Here is a 17073-nt window from a genome sequence, read left to right on the forward strand (position 1 = left end):
AGTTACTGTACTGGACAAATCATCTACTCCGCCACTGTCTTGACGTTATGCATATTGAGAAGAATTTCTTTGACAATATAATTAACACCATTTTAAATGTCGCGGGTAAGACTAAAGATAATGTCAAATCCAGAATGGATTTACCCGATATATGTGCGCGCGAGGATCTCCATTTGCTTGCAGACGGAGTAGGTCCTATTCCTATATGGAGATTAGATGCAAGCAAGAAGACCAAGTTTTTTCAGTGGATAATTGATGATGTTAAATTTCCTGATGGCTATGCATCAAATCTATCATATTGTGTTGATGATCACAGTGGTAGATTAGCTGGGATGAAAAGTCATGACTGTCACGTCTTCATGCAGCGTTTACTACCATTTGCGTTTACACAACTCCTGCCAAATGTTGTCCATGAAGCAATTGCAGGTACAAACAACTTATCTTTCAATTATTTTAATATGTTATTATTCATGTATATATTCTTTTTTTGTTTACAGTTATTAACTAAATTGCAGGTATAGGTGCATTTTTTAAAGATTTGTGTTCAAGATCTCTAACAGTCGAAGGACTACATACACTTGAAGATAATATCCCGATTATCATTTGCAATTTGGAGAATTATTTCCCCCATCATTCTTTGATGTCATGGAGCACTTGCCTATCCATCTACCTCGTGAAGCAGCAATAGGCGGTCCAGTTCAGTACCGGTGGATGTATCCTTTTGAGCGTTTTATGTTCCATTTGAAGAAAAAAGTTAAAAATCTTAGCAAAGTTGAGGGATCAATAGTAGCTCAAAGCATAAACGAGGAGACTTCTCATTTTTCGGCCTACTATTTTGCTCCAAATGTCCAAACAAAAGCAAGAAAACCAGGTAGGTACGATGATGGGGGTGTGCGGCCTTTTTACCATACATCTGTCCCAGATATCTTTTCTCAAATCGGGAGACTGAGTGGGAAGAAAAGAGAAGTATGGTTTACATATCAAGAATTTAATCACATTCATACTTACATCCTCCGGAACTGTGACGATGTCATACCATTCGAGAAGTAAGAAACAAAATTCATACCTTAATAATACGCATATATTATTTGCAAAATAATTACTTATACAAAAAAACAAATGTCTGTAGGATCTTTGATGATCAAGTGTCTGGAGCGTATCCAAACATGACAGAGGCTCGAAAAGAGGAAATGAAGCAGACACAATATGCTAATTGGTTAAAATATTATGTAAGTTTTCACCGTTGATTTTACATATATTATGAACATGGTTACTATTTATTAAAATCGTACATTTGCTTGTATGTTTTGCAGATCAAATCAGCCGCAAGTAGGCAGGAACACTATCCAACATGGTTTGAAGAGTTGGTTGAAGGGCAATGGCATACCCGATGTATTGCACTCGAGGCTACGTTTTCATAAAACGTCCAGGGATTACTAACAGAAAAACAGTGAATTATGGGGTCGTTGTTCGTACAGATTCGATAGACTACTATGGTGAAATTACTGATATATTAGAGGTTGAATATCCGGGAGTCATAAATTTGAAATGTATACTCTTCAAGTGTGACTGGTATGATCCTAGAGTTGGAAGAGGTGTTAGACTTACAAAGTATGGTGTCACAGAGATCAACTCGACTAAGCAGTTAAGAAAGTACGATCCGTTTATACTTGCATCTCAGGCAGCACAGGTTTGCTACATACCATATCCACAAGTAGGTGTTCGACAATATCCATGGATTACGGCTCATCAAATAAATCCAAGAAGCAGAGTTGATGGGGTGAAAGAAAAGGAACCGCTACAACAAATTGCAGTAAACGAAATTACGCAAGTAGATCAATCTGTCGGTGACATTCCCCTCGTTGATATTGAGAACATAGAACTCGAACAGATATGGGAAAATGCGGAAGACGAAGAGGATGGAGAAGAGTTTGAAGATCAAAATGATTCTGCTAGTTCAGATTATTCTTCCGATTCTGAGTAAATCAAATATATCTTCTTTAGTTTTATATATATATTTTATAAAATCTGTTTAAATGCTTTTAAATTTATCATATTATATGCATTATAATTTATTTGTTAAAAAAATCTGTTTCTATTTTATAATAATTAAACCATTCTAATATTTTATTTTATTCATACTTTCGTCAGAACTGTCGTATGAAACGTTTGAGATTAAATTTGTACCGCTTAAATATATTTTGATACAAAACAGGGTATATTTAATTAAAGAAATACTTGACACAAAATAATTAAAATTATTTAAATTAATATACCCTGTTTCCGACGAATTTTCCGACGACATTATTTTCTCCGTCGGAAAATGGTCGGAATTAGGCTATATTGAATTAATTTATTTTTTTTACTTTTCTTTCAGAAATACTGAAGCGGGAACATTTTCCGACAAATTTTCCGACAAATTTTTAAATTTCGTCGGAAAATTCGTCGGAATTAGTTACATTAATTTCTCTGACGCCCGGGAAAAGTAAACGGCAATAAATTTAATGCCCAATCTCCGACGGAATTTCCGACGACCATATTTGTCGGAAATTGGACATTAAATCTCGCGAATCTCGTAAATGTAGAGGGAAAGTTAATTGGTTTGAAATTCCCGCTGCATTGTTTCCGACGAATTTCCGACAAATATGGTCGTCGGAAATTGTTATATATATACGACTCACAGATTTTTACCTCTTACACACTTCTCACTCTTATAAAATCTCTCTACAAGTTTCTTATCTCTCTGTGATAAACAAACGTTAAGGTAAGATGTTTAGTTTTATTTTCTTCATAATTTTGTTTATAAAATTCAAAAGACTAATTATAAATTTTTTATTTGATTAAGGAGATGGATAATGGATCGTGGAGTGGATATATGGCGTATTGTAATGAACGTGGGTTTGCTCCAGATTTGAATCTTGGGCAAAATTTTGGTTCCGAAACCCAACCACCGGATGATTTTCCCATGGAGGACACGGAAGTTCCGGAGACGGAACCATTGGCGATGCCTACACGGAATGATGATGCAAATCCACTCGATTCTATGACGCTAGACTAATTACTCCGTACTCCGGGTCGAGATAAATTGAAAAAGATCGACCCAAGCCGTATGAACGGAACAACTTGGTAAGAAATTGTATTATTTAATTTATAGTTTTACGTAGATAATCTCAATTAAATAATTTGGTAATTATAGGTATAGATTCGATAAAGGATTCACAAAGATTATCAAGAAAATCATGGAGAGCGATTTCCCCGATCCCGCTCCGAATATTACGTCGGTCTCCGGAGACACAAAGAAACGTTGGTTTAAGGCATTTGCGGTTAGTTTATTTAAATAAAATTTATGCTTTATTTACTTTGTTTATAATTTTAGCTAAAAAAATTAAATTTTAAAATTTTACAACACTAAAAATATATATATTTTAAATTTTTTAACATTGTAGCAAAACTTTTATTGGGATTATGGTCTTACGGCCGAAGTACAAGAAAAATTTGAGGAGATATGTGGGAGTCGTTTATTGGATTATGTTTATGGATGGAAAAAGAAATGGCTTAACGGGAAAGAAAAGCCAAAATGGATGCGAGAAAACGTTTGGCAAGGGCTTATTGCATATTGGTTACAAGAGCAAAATAAATCCCGTAGTGAAACTAATTCTCAAAATCGCAAGAGTGAACGCGGAGGCTATGGCATGGCTAAACATACTTGTGGATCAATGCCATATGTCCGGAAAAAGGAAAAAATGGTAAATAAAAATTTAAATTTTTTACATTTCAATTTGCATTATAATAAATTTTATTGTAAATTTTTAACTAATAAATATTTTAAATGCAAGCGTAATCCCGAAACCGGTGAGTATCCCGATATGGTGACATTCATGGAGGAGACTCACAAACGGAAATCGGACGGGACATTTGTTGATAAAAAAGCTGAGGCAATAGCTCGTCGATGTCGGGAGATGGAGAAAGAGAAACTCACACAATTGAGTCAACATTCGGACACGCCTGATGATTATCAACTCACCCAAGCAGAAAAAAACGATATTTTCCGATCGGTAAGTAATAGTAATTAAAATATTATAATTTAGATAATATGTTTTATTTCCTAACAACATTTTCATTATAATAGCAAGTTGAAGTTAAAAAAGGACGTAGATTTGGATTTGGTTCCATTCCGTTTGACGAAGACATGGGCGGAAGTTCGTCATATTCACATGCACACGTGAATTGTCAAGAAAACGCAGCCGAAATCATCGAGTTGAAGAGTCAATTAAAAGATTGTAAGTTTTGGATGGATATGATGGCCCGTCTTCATCCCGACCTCGTTCCGCCTTCTCGCCAAGATCAACTCGGAAATGAAAATGAAACAAATAACGTTGACAATCTATTTGATAATATATAATATTCGCGTTTGTAATAATTTTTAGTTGTTTAAGAACTTATTAATGTTTAATTATGTTTTTTATATTATGTGGTGAATTTTATTTTTTTTTAATTATGTTTTTATATAATATTTGTGTTTGTTTTATTGAATTATTACAATTAAATTAAATTAATATTATTTAATTTAATTAATTATATTAATTAACAATAAAATATAAATATATTTTTTTAAAAAAATATAATATTTCGTCGGAAATTCATCGGAAAATAATAAAAAATACGATTTGTCGGAAATTCGTCAGAAACTATTAAATATATTATTATATTATATTTTGTCGGAAATTCGTCGGAACGTTTCCACGAACTTCCGACGATTTGTGGTCGGAAATTCGTCGGAATCGTACTCGATCTTGCGGCGTCGTTTGTAGGAATCTCCTCGGAATGGCGTCGGAATATGCCGTCGGGATATCCTCGGCAATTTTCCGTCGCTATTCCGACGGACATTTCCGACACCTTTCCGACGGGCTTTCGACGAATATTTCCGACGATTTTCCAACAAATATTTCCGACGCATTTTCCGACAACTCATCTCGACAGAAATTTCTGACGAATTTCCGACGAATATTGTTTTCCGACCAGAGAATTCCGACAAACTTGGTGTAGTCGGAAATTCGTCGGAAACATCCATTTCCGACGAATTTCCGACTATTTGGTTTGTCGGAATTTGCTATGTTTTCTTGTAGTGACTGACATATCTGATTGTTTGGATGCTTGACGTACATTTTTAGATTGAGGAAAACTTTCATGTATCGAGCGAGACAATTTGCGATAATGAAGTTTTTGCCCTATCTGAGATTTGTGTGTCCTGTATTTTTTACTAAGTTTCAGCATCTATGCTGTTAACTTCTTAATGGTCTCTGCTAATTCATGTCTCACCGCAACGAACTCTGAATTCACCCACTCTTTTATATCATCAGGCTGAGCATCGTCAATCAATTCAAACTTACGCTTCTTGCCTTGCCTAGAAGTACTCGCCTTGGATTTAGATGGAGTTTCCTTGACATAAGGGGTTGGCGAATGTTTCCTTTTCCTAAAAACTATATGCTTCTTGTGAACAACAACAGGCTACTTTTCTATAACAAAAATCAGACCTAGCTCAGCATAGCCACCAGGCCATACCTTTTGAACATATGACCTTTGTTTATCTGATCAACCAAATAAACAACTTTCTTGTCTCTCACTTCATCATCCCACTCTCCCCAACCATCTTCATGGGGGTCAACAAAAAGCATCGGAGTAACTGACAACTATAAAAAAAAATGAACACCATGAGAACTCATCCACATAAAAAAAAGTTAAATATATGTTTGAAATGACTTACATCAGGAACACGGTCAACGAGATGTACTTCATTTAGCGAAAGGTTTTTTCTTGAATTGAATGCCATTCCATGAAGGTTCGAGGGGTCTGAAGAACCTGAAATCTTGTCCAGTAGGCCAGATATGTTCTGATATGCAAGAAGTTGCAAGGCCAATAAAAAACCATACATTGTTCTAGTTTGTTGTTGCATCTGATTTGTGAAGATTTGGATGGGATCTTCGATTTTTGTAGCTGAGTGTGTCCTTCTTTTCTTTCCATCTGCCATACACGGTTTGTTTCTTCCAGTCTTCATGATATGTCTATAATTTGCATGATCTAGGCATTCGTTCTTCATCACTTTTACATTGTTTCACCCACATTTCATCTCATTAGTAATCGTTTTAGTGTGTTTTGCATACTTAGAACGATTTTGCATTAGAATGCATGTGCATTGCATATGGGGATTGTTTTCAGGTGCTTTGGATGCTTTTGGTGCTCAAACAGAGGAGAAACAGAGCAGAAAGTCAGGAAGCTCAATCGCACCTTCACCAGACCACTCGATCACAACCCCAGAGCCATTTCAGAAGAAGCACTCGCTCGCAAGATCGAGCAGAAACTGTCATGAAGGACATACCACTCGATCACAACCCCGGAGAAGCCAGCAGCTCGGTTTCACTCGATCGCCACTCTATCGCAGAGCCAGAAATATCACCACTCTATCGCACAGCCGGAGATATCATCACCAAACCACTTTATCGCAGAGCCACAGATATCATCACCAAACCACTCTATCGCAGAGCCGTAGATATCATCACTCGAACGCAAGGCGACCTATCTACTCATCCTGCACTCAACCAGACAACCTAAGCATACGAAAGAGAAGAGAAGAAGCAACCACTCGATCACCACCTGGCAACATTCACTCGATCGCAAGGTCGCTGGACCATTCCATCTTGTCTTCACTTCAAACCACTCGATCGTAAGGCGGAGTCCCTGAAGCCCAATTTGATCTGCCAGTATACTCGATCGCAAGGTCCTGATGTGAAGACCACTATCTAGTTTCCTTATTTGTTTTGTTTCGTCTTTATAAATAGCCTCTAAGGGTTTGCCCTAAAGGATCACTCTTTTTTTCTAAGCTTGTTTTTACCTTAAACTTTAGCAGCCGCAGTACGCTCTGGCGACTTTGTATTTTCGTTTCGAAGTTATTCAGATTTCGTTTATCCTTTAATCTTTCTGTCATGATGTTTTCATTCGTTTATCTGTTATTGCCTTTGATGTTGTCTGAGTAGTGACTAGTGTTTCTGAGGATGGGATAAAGTAGTCGTGGTTGCCTTAGTCTTTTTAGATGGTTGAGTTTAGATTGTTTGAATCCCTTCTGGATTAGTTGCGCTTATTGCTTGTTCCTTTCTGATCAACTGGAATATGAATCCAGACATTCCCGCACCCAAAAGGTGTTTGATGGAATGTCTGATCCACTAATTCCAGAGATACTCGTCTTTATCCCAAGGTATTGGCCGTTTAGAGCGGGTATTGGCTTTAACAAGTTGATTCGTTAGTACCTGCTTTGTTAGATGTCGCTACTGGTGATTAGGTCTGAGTCTAGCTCTACTTGAGGATTTCTATCACGGTAGTGAATTGATTTGCTTTTGAACTTGTTGTCTAGGGATAGCTTCTTTGAAGCTTTGTCAACCGTCTAAATAGATTAAGGAGACCACGCTACTCGATTACCCCATCCTTAGGAATCTCTTATCCATTTGATTACCTGTTATCTTGCCTGCTTAGTTATTCTCTTGCTTGCTATTGCCATTTCGCATTTTAGTTTCTTTCTATTTGCATTAGGATTATTAGAAAACAACAACTCTCTGCTTGGCTTGACTTAGTGAAATCTGATCATATCTCATCTGTTTGTATCACACTAGATTGGATTGACACCTATAGTACTACAACTTTGAAATATACATATTACATGCGGATTTGAGTACGGTGAAGTTTCTTGACTTTGAAATCACGTGTTCCGGGTATGGCACGGTGAAAAGTTGCTTCGGACATCTTCCAATCTACCCTGGGAACTGTTGTTTTTCTCTTGGTCATTGTCTCCGGAATGGACACCTTACTTATGGAAATTTGATCCAAAGTAGTTCCTGACATTTAAACTTCAATCGGTTAGTAATAAGTATTTGACATACCTCTATGTCATATCTTCCAATCCACTCCAATTCATTACTTGTTTTTCTCGACCATTCTCTTCGGATTAGCTAATTTCCGGATGAATTTCTCTTCTCAAGTCAATTATACAAAGTTGGGATCGTTGGTACGGTGACGGCTCTTTTGGTGTTGCAATCGTCATATCTTCCAATCTAGTCCGATCTCGAGCACTTTTTTCTCGACCATATGCTCTGGAATAAGCATATTGTCTATAAATTTCGAATCTTGGGAGATTCTGATCATGTCGACTTTCGTCGTTTGGTACGGCTCGTATGGGCTGGATAGTGATATCTCGCAAATGGCTTGTTCTTTCAAGATTCTGTCTCGATCATTACTCATGAAATATCCAATTTATCGGTAAATATTAAATCCTAGATCATTTGGTCGGACAGAATTGAAGAACGGACGTGGAGGTGCAATGCGGTACGGTTGTGGGACGGTGCGAGACGGTTGGGTCATTCCGCGGGACGGTCCACGGGTTTGATGGGTCAGTCCGCGGGACATCCGGTACGGTACCGCGGGTCGATGGACGGTGTTGTACGGTCGGTACGGTCGGGCTCGGAATCAGGGACGGCACCGGTGACAAGGGGACGTGACCGTTCTGTGGGCTCATGGTCACACCGGTCACATGGGGTCATGGTCGGTCCGGCGTGTGGTGGTGGCACCGGTCACGAGGGGTCGTGACCGGTCTGGGTTGACGGACCTCCTTCTTTTTCTGATTTTCTGATTTTCTTCTTTTCTATTTTGTTTTTATGGTTTTTATGAAAGATCTGAAATTGCAAATACGAAAAACACTAAAAGTAAAGTAAAATAAAACTAATATGAAATTGAAAAACTTACGAGTGGGTTGCCTCCCACTAAGCGCGCTTGTTTAACGTCGTTGGCTCGACGTTTGGGAACCCGGTTTAGGCTTGGTGGTATGAAGCTTCAGGAATCGCCTTTCCTTTAGCATCCTCGATGTCTTGGTAGTCATCGTTGGCTCGACATATGTAATCTCACGATGTATCATTCAGATGTTTTATAAATCAAATGAGATGAAAAAAAAAAAATTGTATTAGACTCATTTCAAATGTCGGTACTTATAATAAACCGGTTTGAGGCATAAACCGATTGGAAAACCATTATCCACTGGAAAATAATCTCCCTCCAAATATTTCTGACATTATCTGTCGTCTTCTTCCCCAAATGTTCACCACATAAACCCTAGCGATCAATTTCTCCAGAAATCAACCAACAATCGTTCATGGCGTCTTCTTCTACCTTTCTGGAATTAACTCCATTTCAATGGAATCAACCTCTTCCATACATGAAACGACCCCATCATCGTAGTGTTCTTCTCTACGCCAAACCTCAACAGAGATCAAATTCGATTCGTCTCCAAATCTCCGTAAAATATAAACAATCGACGAATTCAGATTCAGATTTGCGATCCAATTCGAATCCATTTGAACAAATCGCGATTCAGGTCAAGAAAGCGTTAGATTCGTTGAAGAAACCTGCTATAGCTGCTGTTTTGCTTGGTTTGCTTCTGTTCTATGATCCTAATTCGGCTTTAGCTGCGTCTGGTGGTAGAATTGGTGGTAATTCCTTCTCGTCGAGGTCTCGAAGCTCGTCTTCTTCTTCTCAATCGTATTCTGTGCCGAGAACATCGAGTCCGAGCTTTTCGTACTCTGCTAGGACCGCTCCGTACTATGGACCGTCACCGTTCGGTGGGGGTTTGATGGGTCCGGCCGTTGGTTTTGGGTTTGGTGGGTTTTCGAGCTTCTCTTTGATTCTGGTTGGTTTCGCTGCGTTTGTTTTGGTCTCTGGATTCCTCTCAGATCGGTCACAGGACGATAGCATTTTAACCGATACTCAGAAAACTAGCGTCATTAAGCTACAGGTGAAGCTACGGTTTCTCCATAGCTTAGCTTTGTTATGTTCTATGAATGCTATTTGTTCATTGGTATAATTTACATATGGAAAGAACATGAGATTGAGAATTTGCTTATGTCTTAGGTGGGGTTGCTGGGTTTGGGGAGGACTCTACAGCAAGATTTTAATCGTCTTGCTGAAAGTGCAGATACATCCACACCGGAGGGTCTGAGCTATGTGTTAACCGGTAACCTATTCTTCGATGGATCTTATTCATTATATATGAACAATGTTCAAGTATTTTTCATTTGTTTTTAGAAAGAAGATGTTGTGTATTTTTATTGCTGCTTTTTGAGTGAATTACTTGTGACTCTATTTTGTTTTGTTTGGTTCTGCCGAATGTGTTCTCAAACTCTAATAATATGAAAACCTATGAGATAGGGCCATCTATTAGAAGTAGCTCATTTTTAAAGCTATTTAAATGGCATTGGGTAAACATTTGGGATTAATTAAATTTTGGTGTTGCTAGATTTGATTGAAAAATGTTAATCTGAATTGCTTTACTGATTATCTTCTTATCTTGAGTCAACATGCTTACTCTATGTAAAAGCTTAAGGTTTCAGGTAGCCAGTTCCATGATAGATGCTAAAATAAAAGTTACAGCTGTTGATGAAAAATGGTGACTTGTATAAAAGACTTATCATTGCTTGCATACCAACTCATTTATTTTGGCTTTCGATATTATGTACTCCGTTCATAATGTTCCGGGATTTAAATTTCCTTTCTAACCTGTTTGCTGTTTCTTCAATAATGCTTCTCCTTTTCCTGTGATATGCGTGGTTTTAATGTTTTTCCTGCCACTCATTTTTCTGTGTCTTACAGAGGCAACATTGGCTTTGCTGAGGCACCCGGACTATTGCATCTCTTGTTATTCATCAGTATGTCTACTGGTTCTGGAGTGAATTTTTTGCATGCTTTGTATTATATTCACCATTTTAGCCTGGTTCATTACCTGGGCTAGTAATTCTAGGATCATTGAGCGATCATGGATGCAGAACCTAACCACTCTCTTTGTATCATTTTCTTTCAGGTGGATGTGAAGCCGAGTATAGAAAAAGGAGAGAAGCGATTTAACCAACTCTCCATTGAAGAACGGGGAAAATTTGATGAGGAGACACTTGTTAACGTGAATAGCATAAAGAGACAAAGCTCAAAGATCAAGAAAGCTAGCGGTTTCAGCAATGAATATATTGTGGTAAACTTATGAAAACTCGGAGTTGAACGTTTAGTGGGTTAGGGAAACACAGTTAAACTAGGTCTAGAAGGTTGTGCCCCCTAAAGAAAATTCATGAGGTTTTAAAAATGAAGTTAAAAGCAGTGAAGGATTTGCAAAAAGGTTGCCCGGAAGTTAAGGGCTGTGTCAAATTAATTAAAGAAATATGTATTTGTGCGGGTGGGTAACTTTAGGTTGTTTTGCTTTGGTTTTGGTAATTGTTTAACATGGAAGTGTTGTAACATGTTCAGGTAACCATCTTGGTGGCTGCAGAGGGTATACATAAACTGCCACCAATAAACGGAACTACAGATCTGAAGGAAGCCTTACTGAAACTCGGGTCAATACCAAGAAACAAAATAATGGTGAGAGATTCTGTACCCGTAAGTTACATATTCATGGGAAAGGTTTAGTCTACAGTAAATGAAAGATGTAAAACCAAAAATGTTGCAGGCAGTAGAAGTACTATGGACACCGCAGAACGAGGCCGACGCATTGTCAGAAAGGGAACTACTTGAAGATTACCCACTTTTGAGGCCATTGTAAATCATTGTCATAATACCAAATAGAACCAATCCCTTGTTAGACGGTACAGTTTCTTACTCTGTAAACACACCATAACTGTCCTTATAAGGTTATACTTATACCATAAACCAGAGAAACCGGAAATGAAGGCAATTAAGAATCTAAGGGACAGAGTTCAAATTTGACACCATTAATGATGACATTTAATATCTCTGCTTTTGTGTATTCAAAAACTTTGACCAACATAAATATAAGCTAGTGGTTAAAGAGTTCGTAATTATACCCAACCTATAACAAAATCATTTTAACTAATTAATATTCAATCCTTCTTTTATAAGTGATATTTTAGGAGAATGCACATAGATTAAGAAATCATTTATTTTTTGTTTATTTCTAAACTAAAACATTATTTATTATCTAATCAACCAATAAAAAAACAATCTACAGAATATAAATCGTCAAAACCAATAAAAAGTAATTAATTTTGTATTAAAAATCGAAAACATCATCTATTTAAGAATAAAATTAGAAGCTTAAACATTACTTATAAAAGAACGGAGGGATTACAAAATCTTCTAAGAAAATAGATGTATATGCAAACAAATCTGTAAATTTTTTTTTTGTTTTTGATAACCCAGTGTCCAGACCACACTGTGATCCGATTAGCCTACTGGGCCTAAGCCCGCGTTCCTTGGATTTTTAAGCCTCCACTTAAGGGCCCCTCGGATCTGGTGGTCTGGGACGCTGCGCCCCGTAGGTAAATTGCGCAGTGGCCGGGACTCGAAGCCGGGTGGCGGGTGCCTCAGCCGAGGTTCCTATACCACCAGGAGACAAGCACCCGGTTAACAAATCTGTAAATGTGAAGACATGTCATAATTATCGGAAGATTAACATTCAAATCATGACATATTCAAGCTTAAAAATAAAAGCAACAACAAAAAAACAAAAAGAAAACCAAAAGAAAAGGCAGAAAAAAAAAAGAACTCATATTTTAAAGGGTAAATTGCAGGCCAGAGTAGTTGACCAAGTTTTAATTTCATATTTTGGCAAAGTGAAAATGAGTTTTCATGTTTTAGCAATTGGTGCAGTTTTGGACGAAAATGCCCTTGTAACTGAACAAAAATATACACAGTTAACGTGTCCAGTTAGTTTGAATATTTTGTTATCTACAGTACACTACAGTATACTACAGTAAAACAGAATAAAATAACATTATTATTACTTTTCATCCTTTTTTGTTTTCACATTTTTTCTTTCTTTCTGTTTAATAATTATTATTTTTATTTTTGTACTGATAATTACAATTCATTTTTCTCTATCTTTTAAGATCCATTTTCATAAATTTAATTTTTATTTTAAATTATAATTGATTTCTTTATATAAACTGTGTCATTGAAAATTAATAATATCATGTATTCATGTGTACGTACACAGTAATTATTTGTTTCAATATGTGTACATAATTGTTTAAACGATTTGCATATTTGTTAATAAAATATTATTTTGCAACTAGTCTGTTTGAATGTTTGCAAAAAAAACATTTAAAATATATACAAAATAGGCCTCGACAAAATACTTGAAACAAAGGAATGAACTAAATATATTCGAAAAATGAGAACCCAACCGAACCCGGAACGATAAATTACAAGAAAGATCCTAAATTTCTTTACCCGAATAATTGAAACTGTACCCAAAGAACTAGAACCTAATCCGAAGAACTAGAACATAACCTAAACCGAACCAAGAACCGAATGGATACTCAAAATATAGTTATATACCCAAAATTTTAATAATATTTAGATTTTATATAACCCAGTTATCCAAAATTACAATTATCAACTCGATAATGTGAATTATTTTTATACCGAAATAAAGAAAATAACAAAAATATTCAATATTTCAATCGTGTGTGGGGCCTAGAGAGAAAGTAAGTAAAAAAATTGAGATACAAAAAAACAAATAATAATGACTTAAAAATTCTAACCAAAATATCCAATATTTCAATCATGTATGGGGCCTTGAGAACAGGTAAGTCAAAAAATTGAGATACGAAAAAAACAAATAATTATGACATAAAAATTCTAATCGACAGTAACAAATATAAAAAAAAAATTATGTTGAAATTGGCTAACGGTTACAAGGTTTGTTATTTGAAAATTGTGTATGCTTGGGTTGATAAATACAAGGGGTTAGAGTTTGAGTTGAAAAAGCCGCATGAAAATAGTTGAAGTTGATTTTGACTGTTTTCCCAATAGTTCAAGAAAACAATCCAACCGGCAACCCTTTGCAACGTTTGGTATCTATGGTGGTGCACACGGCGAGTTAGCCAAATGCTATATATTTAATTCGTACGATATATCCTTTAAGTATGATATTTTTGTTTTGATGTTGTTCTTTCTATGAAAATGTTATTTTGAAATTTTCTAATGAACGTTATGTTACACGATATTATTGGTGAAGAATAGATTAGATTCTAAACTAAACCCGTAAACGTACACAATAATATTGAGATACACGTACACGTACACGTACATGACCGCTCCAAACAGTTACATCCTAATAGGTCCAAATGCAAAGATTCTTAAAAAGACGTAACATTCCATACTTTGAATTCTTTCAAGGTATATTGTGAAATGTTAATCAAATTAACAAAGGGTTGTAATGTAAAATTTGTAAATATTACACGTACACTGCCTCAACAATGGTACATAATCTAAAAGACGTACACGTCCATATAATCAAAGGTATTATTGTAATTTTATATTCATCTTCAACCCGAGTTTCTTCTTCTGCAACCCTAACATTGCGGCAATTGTTAACATTTTTCTAATAATCTTTTGGTTCTTTTACGTTTGATTGCTTTATACACATAAATTTTGTATATCTAGTTTATATTAGCATATTTTGAAGTCAAAAAGATAAAATACAAATTTTGTAAATATTACATACACCGCCACCACAATAGTACATAATATAACAGACGTACACGCCCATCTATATTGAGATATACAGATAACTAACAAAATAACTTGATTTTGAAGTCAAATAATTTAAATGTTTATTTATTCGAAGATAGTGGTTAGATATTTCTTACAACCACTTTAATGTTGTACCATTACGTTCTAGTAAATATTCTTGTGTACATATATAGTAAAAGACATGAGATTTAGGCATTTTTAGGATGTAATTATTTGGAGCGATCGTGTACGTGTACGTGTATCTTAATATTATCGTGTACGTTTACGGATTTAGTTTAGAATCTTTTTTATTCTCCACTAATAATATCATGTAACATTCATTAAAAAAATTTAAAATAACAATTACAGAGAAACAACAACATCAAAATAAAAATATCATATATATGTACAAAATACAGAATTTGGCTAACTCGCCATGTGCACCATCATAGATACCAAGCATTACAATGATTCTTAAAATTACCGGAAATTGTGTAACATTCCATATTTCGAATGCCTTCAAAGTATATTATGAAATGCTAGTCAAATTAACCAAGCTTTGTAATATAAAAATTTGTAAATATTACACGTACACTGCCATAATAATGGTAAATAATCTAAAAGACGTACACGTCCATATATTCAAAGGCATCATTGTAAGTTTGTATTCATCTTCAACCCGAGTTTCTTCTCATGCAACCCTAATTTTGTAGTCATTGTTCAAAGTTTTTTCATAATCTTTTGTTTCTTTTACGCTTTATTGCTTTATACACATAAATTTTGTAAATCTAGTTTATATTAGCATATTTTTTTGAAGTTGAAAAGCTAAAATACAAACTTTGTAAATATTACGTACACCGCCTCCACAATAGTACATAATATAACAGACGTACACGTCCATATAATCAATATTGCGTACACCGTAAATTGCATACACGTACATAGAAGAAATCCAAATAAGGACATATTCCTACCAAAAATATCTTACCAATTTGTTTCCAGTAATTATATTAATTCTGAAATTAAATTATAAATTACAAAATCATTATTAATTATTAATCTGAATAATATATATAAATCAAATTGTTTTACAAGACAAATAAATTCTTGCTACTATTTGACATAAATTCTTACAACACAAATAAATTCTTGTTGAAGATGTCTTCTTAGATGACTTCACGAGAAACATGATCACTCTCTCTCTCTCCAAAGGCTGACAACATATTCTTGTAGAATATGGAAAGCAGACAAACGGTATTAAGAGCATCACAGACCAGAACCCAATTTTTGGGAGTCTAGCTCAGTCACAAGTGAGATATTGGATTTGGACATCTTTTTCCTTTTCACATTTGTTCAACGTTTGAATCTCCTCTCGTAACAAAGAGTCTTGGCGTGGGCTTCTCGAGGTGTAAGAAGAGGGCGAGCATCCGTCATCTAGTAATTTACCAAACCCGAAGCGATGGCCTTTAACTTTGGAGACTTTCTTAAAAAAAATAAAAACCAACATGTCACTATAAAGAGAAAAATTAAGAGAAAATCATAATCCAAATTTCTATGTTCAATTACGACAGATACACATACACATAATTTCACCAACGTGTTTTGGGCATTTACATGTATATTATACTCAAACTTGGAGAGTCCTATAAAGTATGTGTTGGTTTAAAAGTATACTCTTAAAATCACAACGAAAGCTTATTAAGTTATTATTATAAGTATATTATAAAGATGACAACAAAGCATAGTAAAAATTTACTCATAGACTTTAGAAACAAACATGAGAGTGAACATTTACGTAAATGTTACTTACTTAAAGCATTATGGCGTCAATCTCTGATTGTGTCATAGTGTTTGACTGCAAATCCTCATCTCCTTCTGTTTGCCGCTGCGAAGCAGTAAGCTCCATGTAAACTCTCAACTCCTAACGAGACTTGGCTGAGTGAAAACTGAAAATCAAAAACCAACTTTAAACTCAAGAATCTAAAACCCCAATTGGATGATACTCGAGAAAGTTAGTTACTGAGATTATGCAGAAAATTAGTACCTGAAATTCAAGCTAATATTTTTTGGCCAACCCTTGACATCCTTAGCTAGTTGGCTGTCCCACCCCTCTTTGCTCCTATCTCTTGAGCTTCGCTTCTCTATATATGAAACAACACAAAAATCTTCTATCAAGAGTCAAGGAGATAGATAAATCGTTAATTTAAGCTTTTTCTGAACCATAATCCATCCTAATTGCATAAGGACTATCCAATCAATACAGATCCCAGATCAAAACATATCAATTAAGCAAATTGGATTCAATTTACACACCAATTACAGAGGATTTGAAAACCTTTTTGGAAAAATTGCAAGAAACACAATTATCTGAAGGTAATGTCACTTCCTTTTTGGAGTTTCTTTGAAACCTAGAAGGAAATTACCACCAGCACTTCTAATTTCTTCATCTCCGTTTCTGTAGAAATCGATAAATCAAACGATTCAGATCAACAAGCGAGATCGATAATCAATTTAAAT

At 35.5% G+C, this 17073-nt stretch overlaps 2 protein-coding genes across 2 annotated transcripts; both read left to right on the top strand.

Annotated features, from left to right (window-relative positions):
• Positions 1-694: 694 nt before the first annotated feature.
• Positions 695-2067, top strand: LOC110225138. The gene is made up of 3 exons (XM_021014038.1): positions 695-1046; positions 1130-1229; positions 1314-2067. Exons 1-3 carry the CDS (start codon positions 712-714, stop codon positions 1419-1421), a joined length of 543 nt encoding a protein of 180 aa, XP_020869697.1. The 5' UTR covers positions 695-711; the 3' UTR covers positions 1422-2067.
• A 6985-nt stretch (positions 2068-9052) lies between these two features.
• Positions 9053-11808, top strand: LOC9330650. Its single transcript, XM_021013838.1, has 6 exons — positions 9053-9829; positions 9946-10048; positions 10684-10739; positions 10892-11056; positions 11326-11439; positions 11528-11808. The coding sequence occupies exons 1-6, from the start codon at positions 9191-9193 to the stop codon at positions 11618-11620; spliced, it is 1170 nt and encodes a 389-aa protein (XP_020869497.1). The 5' UTR covers positions 9053-9190; the 3' UTR covers positions 11621-11808.
• Positions 11809-17073: the final 5265 nt, after the last annotated feature.

Source organism: Arabidopsis lyrata, assembly GCF_000004255.2.
Source record: "Arabidopsis lyrata subsp. lyrata unplaced genomic scaffold ARALYscaffold_1, whole genome shotgun sequence".
NCBI classification, from domain to species: Eukaryota; Viridiplantae; Streptophyta; class Magnoliopsida; order Brassicales; family Brassicaceae; genus Arabidopsis; species Arabidopsis lyrata.

Coding starts and splice junctions, on each gene's coding strand:
- LOC9330650 (XM_021013838.1), top strand. CDS start 9,191: ATGGCGTCTTCTTCTACCTTTCTGGAATTAACTCCATTTCAATGGAAT. Junction 10,049..10,683: donor TCTGAGCTATGTGTTAACCG/GTAACCTATTCT, acceptor TGTGTCTTACAG/AGGCAACATTGGCTTTGCTG. Junction 10,740..10,891: donor GCATCTCTTGTTATTCATCA/GTATGTCTACTG, acceptor ATTTTCTTTCAG/GTGGATGTGAAGCCGAGTAT.
- LOC110225138 (XM_021014038.1), top strand. CDS start 712: ATGTATCCTTTTGAGCGTTTTATGTTCCATTTGAAGAAAAAAGTTAAA. Junction 1,047..1,129: donor GATGTCATACCATTCGAGAA/GTAAGAAACAAA, acceptor AAATGTCTGTAG/GATCTTTGATGATCAAGTGT. Junction 1,230..1,313: donor CTAATTGGTTAAAATATTAT/GTAAGTTTTCAC, acceptor TATGTTTTGCAG/ATCAAATCAGCCGCAAGTAG.